This window comes from Sinocyclocheilus anshuiensis, unplaced genomic scaffold (genome assembly GCF_001515605.1).
Source record: "Sinocyclocheilus anshuiensis isolate Anshui unplaced genomic scaffold, SAMN03320099.WGS_v1.1 scaffold91, whole genome shotgun sequence".
Taxonomy (NCBI): domain Eukaryota; kingdom Metazoa; phylum Chordata; class Actinopteri; order Cypriniformes; family Cyprinidae; genus Sinocyclocheilus; species Sinocyclocheilus anshuiensis.
The window spans coordinates 411,875-418,163 of NW_015552636.1; the positions used below are offsets into that span (position 1 = coordinate 411,875).

At 43.3% G+C, this 6,289-nt stretch overlaps 1 protein-coding gene across 1 annotated transcript in view; it reads right to left on the minus strand.

Moving 5' to 3' along the window:
• Nucleotides 1–5,119, minus strand: part of cacng2b (calcium channel, voltage-dependent, gamma subunit 2b) — a 9,715-nt gene extending 4,596 nt beyond the window's left edge. Inside the window, exon 1 of the mRNA XM_016458073.1 lies at nt 4,036–5,119. Within this exon, the coding sequence (XP_016313559.1) occupies nt 4,036–4,246 (211 nt within the window). The 5' untranslated portion in view covers nt 4,247–5,119. The remainder of the gene's footprint in view (nt 1–4,035) is intronic.
• Between the last annotated feature and the right edge of the window lie 1,170 nt (nt 5,120–6,289).

Here is a 6,289-nt window from a genome sequence, read left to right on the forward strand (position 1 = left end):
GAGAAAGAGAGAGAGAGAGAGAGAGAGAGAGAGAGACATTAGTAAAGCAAGCTGTTCAGTGATGATTTCTGTTTCTGTTGGTGTAAATTCAGAAAAAAACATCATGCATAACAGCTGAATTCTCAGTCAAGAACTAAACTACCCATAATCCTCAGATCCACCAATCAGAGAAGACGCTGCTACCATGGAAACACAAATTATGGCAAAAGTGCTCAATAGTGACCTCATAAAGTACTCTGAATGACGTCATCGGGTCTCTGCACACTCCAGTAAGATTCTTTAGTAAAAGAAATGAACACTTCTATTCATCAAGGATGCATTAAATTGGTCAAAAGTGACAGTAAAGACATTTATAATGTTACAAAAGATTTCTATTTCAAATAAATGCTGTTCTTCTGAACTTTCTGTTCATCTGTGAATCCTGAAAAATAAAATGCATCACAGTTAAATATATTATGTAAGACAATATACTTTGTTTTATATTTTAAAAATATAGAAAATATTGTTTTCCAAAAAGTGAGGCAGGCCAGCTTTATCATTCCCCTCCAGCCCCAAGTGATGAGTGCTGCAGCTGATTCTGGAGCTGATGTGTGTTTATGAGCACTGAACCCTCAGCTGACCTCTGACCTCTGACCTCTGTCACATGATCTCTCTTCTCCTGTAGGATGACTTGAGCTTCTCTGTAAAGACTCTCTCTCTCTCTCTCTCTCTCTCTCTCTCTCTCTCTTCTGCTGCTGTACGCTGTATGTTACATAACTGCATTACATAATTCACTGTTCTCCAACACGTGAGTGTGTGTCAGTGATTATGAGCGTGTCTAACAGGATTACCCTTATTCCACTGATCTCTGAGATGGGCTCGCCCGCACACACATGCACATGCACAAGCACACACACCTCCAGCCCCAAGTGATGAGTGCTGCAGCTGATTCTGGAGCTGATGTGTGTTTATGAGCACTGAACCCTCAGCTGACCTCTGACCTCTGACCTCTGTCACATGATCTCTCTTCTCCTGTAGGATGACTTGAGCTTCTCTGTAAAGACTCTCTCTCTCTCTCTCTCTCTCTCTCTCTCTCTCTCTTCTGCTGCTGTACGCTGTATGTTACATAACTGCATTACATAATTCACTGTTCTCCAACACGTGAGTGTGTGTCAGTGATTATGAGCGTGTCTAACAGGATTACCCTTATTCCACTGATCTCTGAGATGGGCTCGCCCGCACACACATGCACATGCACAAGCACACACACACACACACACACACACACACAAACACACTGGCCCTGTGTGTTACGCTGTGGACTGTCATCACCTTTCAGCGGGTGTGAAATGTGCTCAGTGGAGCTGAAACGTTTCAATACCCATCCGTCTGTCTGTCTGTCTACAGCAGCTCTGTCTCACTCTAATAAACACAGACGCACCTGTCTCACTGCATTACCTGCCTCATGCTAATATAAACTGTCTCACTGCATCAGCACCTGTCTCACACTTCCAGGCGGAAAGACTAACTTCGATAATCATGTAGTGCTCCTAAACTCCGCCCCTGAAATCTCACGCTCACCTGAGAGCCACGCCCACATCTCAACAGCCAATCAACAACTGATGCAAAGAACCAAGTCCCGCCCTACATTTGTTTCTTTTTCAATAATCTCTTTACTCAGATGTAATAATCAGACTCTACTAATGATGTGTTTCCAGTGTAATATGTGTATTTGATCAGTCTGATTCACATTTCTGCTCATTTCTTCAGAGTTTAATCCTTCTATCACCTATTCAGTAGAGCCATACAGAATAACCTGACATTTAGAAATAGTCATCAGAAAGTGTTATGCACAACACAACATGAAGATTAAAAGCTGATGAGTTTGTTTGCACTTACAGATGGATGCCGGATCATATTTTAGAATTTAGTTCACCTAATGATGCCCTGTATGTGAACGTGAGGTTCATGTTAGGACAGACTTCACTAAAACAAAGACGGATGCGTAACCCAGATCATTCTGTTATTAGCTGCTGTACAGCCATCAGCGTGCAAATAAACCTGTGAATTATTCAATGCATCATTTCTGCTGGAACAGTTTTGCACATTTACTAAAGTGTTATTTCAATTGTTATTTGGATATCTATAAAGGCAGATGATGCACAGCTACAGAGAATTACCAAACCCCTTCATTAATGCATTCCTTCAGACTAATCGTTCTGAGGATGCTCAGTAAACTCAGTATCAGCCGGAAATACCGGAGAATCAACTGAAGCCAGGCCTCGTTGGATGAATTGATCAGCCGTTCCCGTCAGATTCGTCATATTTCACAGCTGTTCGGCTGATGTCGTATAAACTGCTGACTGGAGCACAAATCACCTCGTTCAGTTCAGTGAGGAAATTCAAAGCGTTAGTAAAAACTATAAAGAAAATCTATATAATTACATTCTTTTCTGTGAACAAGTTCTTTTGTTTTTATGGATTTTAACATGATAAAACGCGTTAAACAGACAGATACTGCCAAAAATCTTGAATACTTTAAAAACTGCATAACAACCACAGTCCGTTCACTGGAAAACACGGGTGAAAATCACAAGCTACAGTCAGGATGTCTGAATTAAAGGAAGAGTTCAGCCAAACATGACACTTAGCTGAAAAATGTCCTCGCCTTCAGGCCGTCTGAGATCAGGATGAGTGTGTTTCTTCATCAGGTTTGTAGAAATGTAGCATTGCATCAGTGTCTCAGCAATGGATGCTCTGCAGTGAATGGGTGCCGTCAGAATGAGAGTCCAAACAGCTGATAAAAACATCACAATAATCCACAAGTAATCCACAGCACTCCAGTCCATCAGCTATCATCTGGAGAAGACAAAAGCTGAAACACATCCAGCATTGAGATGTTTTTAACTCAAATACAATAGAGTCCATAATCCATAATAACGCTTCCTCCAGTGAAAAAGTGTTCTGGTGTGAATCAGGAGAGAAATCTGCACAGATCAAGCAGCGCTTAAACAGCTCTAAACACATATGTGGCTGGATTTTGATGCGAGAGACAACAGGAGATGGACTTTTTCACTGGAGGAAGCGTTATTATGGATTATGGACTCTATGGTATTTGAGTTAAAAACATCTTAATGCTGGATTTGTTTCAGCTTTTGTCTTCTCCAGATGTTAACTGATGGACTGGAGTGCTGTGGATTACTTGTGGATTATTGTGATGTTTTTATCAGCTGTTTGGACTCTCATTCTGACGGCACCCATTCACTGCAGAGCATCCATTGCTGAGACACTGATGCAGTGCTACATTTCTACAAACCTGATGAAGACACAAACTCATCCTAATCTCAGATGGCCTGAGGGTGAGCACATTTGCAGCAAATGTTTATTCATCGAGTCAACCTTTCCTTTAATACGGTCGGAGTCAGACCCTCAACACAGCAAGCACTGGATCTGACCCGAACCAAACTAAATCAGAAACTCATTCATCCTGCAGCTCCAGAGAGTCGCGCTGTCTGCTGTCAGTCACACTGTGGCTCAAACCGGAAGTGCATCTTGAAGCTCGTTTACATATGTGGACAGAACGTATGAATGCATCCAAAGATAAAATACGGAAGAATCTGAATGCTCTGAGAAAGACAACAAAAGCCTCACAAATGTACTCCGTATGACTTGTGCGCTTCACTCTTTAAAATAAGGCTCAGTGATGCCACATGAAGAACCATTTTTGGTTCACCAAACAACCTTTAAGCGATCCATTTTTTTTCTTATAGTGTGAAGAACTTTTGAATCCTCTAAAGAACCCTTTTCCACTATAACGAACCTTTAGTGCAATGGAAACGGATCTTTATGGAACCATCATGCATGGGAACTTTATGTTTAATATTCCAAGCCTTCTATAGATTTTCAGCGAATAATGGCTTAAATTTGGATCTGTTTTTCACACAAAGCTATCGTATGACCTTAGCAGAAGCGCACAAGCCATACGCATGATGAACTATGAAGAGCTGCATGAATGTTCTCCAGAACTTCAGATGCGGTTCTTCTCGGAGCTCCTACCTTCCAGACAGCAGGTCCTCCACAGGCCAGAATGGGTCATCACCTCCTCGTTCTTCTTGCTGGTCTCGTTCTCGTTAGTAGTCTTTATTTTGCAGACCCCGCGCGAGTAGAGCCAGTAGTCCGTCCCCACAGCAATGGTCATCAGACTGAAGGCGGCGAAGGCACCCACCGTGGTCAGCAGCATCTGGACGCCGCGCTCAAACACACCCATGTTGCCGCATTCCACGAAAGGGGAGCCCCCTTTCCTCTTGATGTATAGGAAATAAATATTTGTGGATTTAAGGGGACGAAAAATAAGAAGAATCAGGGCGAGGGCCCTCGAGGGTTTGTGAACTGAAGGAGAAGGAAGACAAAGGCAGGCCGCTTCCTCCTACACTTAAACACTAATGCAACTCATCAAGTGATGAACTCGACCCAGATAGCACATCTGATCTGGAAAGCATCTGCTGTGTACAAACATCTGTAAGATGTCAGTTTTACATACATTCTAAGTCTAAAGACATCTCGTAGAGGTATTGCAGATGTAAACGCAGAGGTCAAGTAGACGATGTGCGTGTGCTGTCAGGGGAAAGCGACACACTGGCAAACGATAAACTCATCTTCACTCAATCTGGCCTGTTCTCGATCCGATCCAGCAGCTGTCTACTGAGGGCACGAGGGAGAGACCGAAGGCTCCAGGTTTCCGAACCGCTGCCGGTCCAGCAGAGGAGCTCGCGCTCGCGCATCCATCAATCTGATATTCCAAGAATGGATTCAAAAACAGTTCGGCGTGAAAATCATTCAGGGTTGCGACGCGTGAGTGAAATCAATCCATCCTGGTGATTATTAAAGAAAAAAAGCGGATAGCCTATTAGAAAAAGAAAAAAAAAATGAAACGTGAAATCACTCGCTTGACTTTTTCCTAAAATTCTGGTCTCCAGTTTCCATAGGTGGCCTTTATCCGTCGAATGCTTCGTGAATCCGGTCCGAAGAAGCGACGGTCCGCAGCAACCCTGCTGTTCTCCCGTTCCCCGAACCGCTCACATCACACCCGGTGCCCGTTTCGCAGCCCAACGGCGCCATCAAACACACACACACACACACACACACACACACACACACACACACACACACACACAGCGAAAAAAACCGAATCACGACAGATGAACAAAACCGTCTCACCGAACGGAATAGCGGCTGATTCTATTCCGTCTGTAATTTGGCGTCACAGTCCTTCAGAATTCCAGAACGATGCGGATGCTATTCCTCCAGTCCAGATGCGTGACTGAGGAACATCTGGAGCTGAAGGCCCAGACAGTCTCATCTCAGTCTTTCAGACCTCAGATCTGCCACTTGATCACATTTGAGGTTTTATTTGGTTAAAACTAGCCTATGTGGTATTTGTAGGCGACTGCTGATATTTTGCAGTAGTGAGGATCACTGGAGGACTGATGGATGCTCTGCAGCTGGTGCTGAGGCTGGACGGATCCTGCTGTTACCAAGGCGACTGTCTCCCTCTTGCGATGGATTCAGCGTTAGAGATGCGAGAGCATAAACATTAACATTCGTTTGCATGTCAGCAGCTGGACTGTAATCATCGCATTACTGCTCAGATCGTCTCAGTGAGGTCCGGATGAGAGAGAAGCAGGAGCCACTCAGACAGATCGGCTTTTTTAGCCATCGGTGCTCCAGAGCAGAGCAGAGGACACACTTTACATTCAGGACGCGACGAGCAGCAGCCAGTGCGGCACACAGAGCCAGAGATCAAGAAGATTTATGAATTTAGAATACAATGCAGTGACGTCACGCGAAAGCAGGCTCGCGATTGGCTGCGGCTCTGGCTGATGGTGCTGCAGTTGATGTGTCTGTGTTCCTCATGTCTCACATCACACACACACACACACACACACCATCAACATCACTGCTACGGCACACGGCACTTACACAAGCAGAAAAATGAAGGAGAAATATGGAAATCAAATTTGCATCGAATAAACTCACTTTTGTTATAAAATACATTGACAAACATAAGAACATAAACTGAAAGTAAATAATGCAATAAAAGGTAAAAGTAAAGTTACTTAATTTCTGGGTTTCATATAGCAGTTAAAAATAATAATAAATAAAAAAAGACAAATTTAAGTCTCTTGGATTGACCTACAGTGATGTTAATGTAATAACTTTTGTTAATATAATTACTTTTTTTTTTAATAGCTAGAGCTCATTTCTCGATACTCTTCACACCCTTCAGACTATTCTTCTAACCATCTTGGCA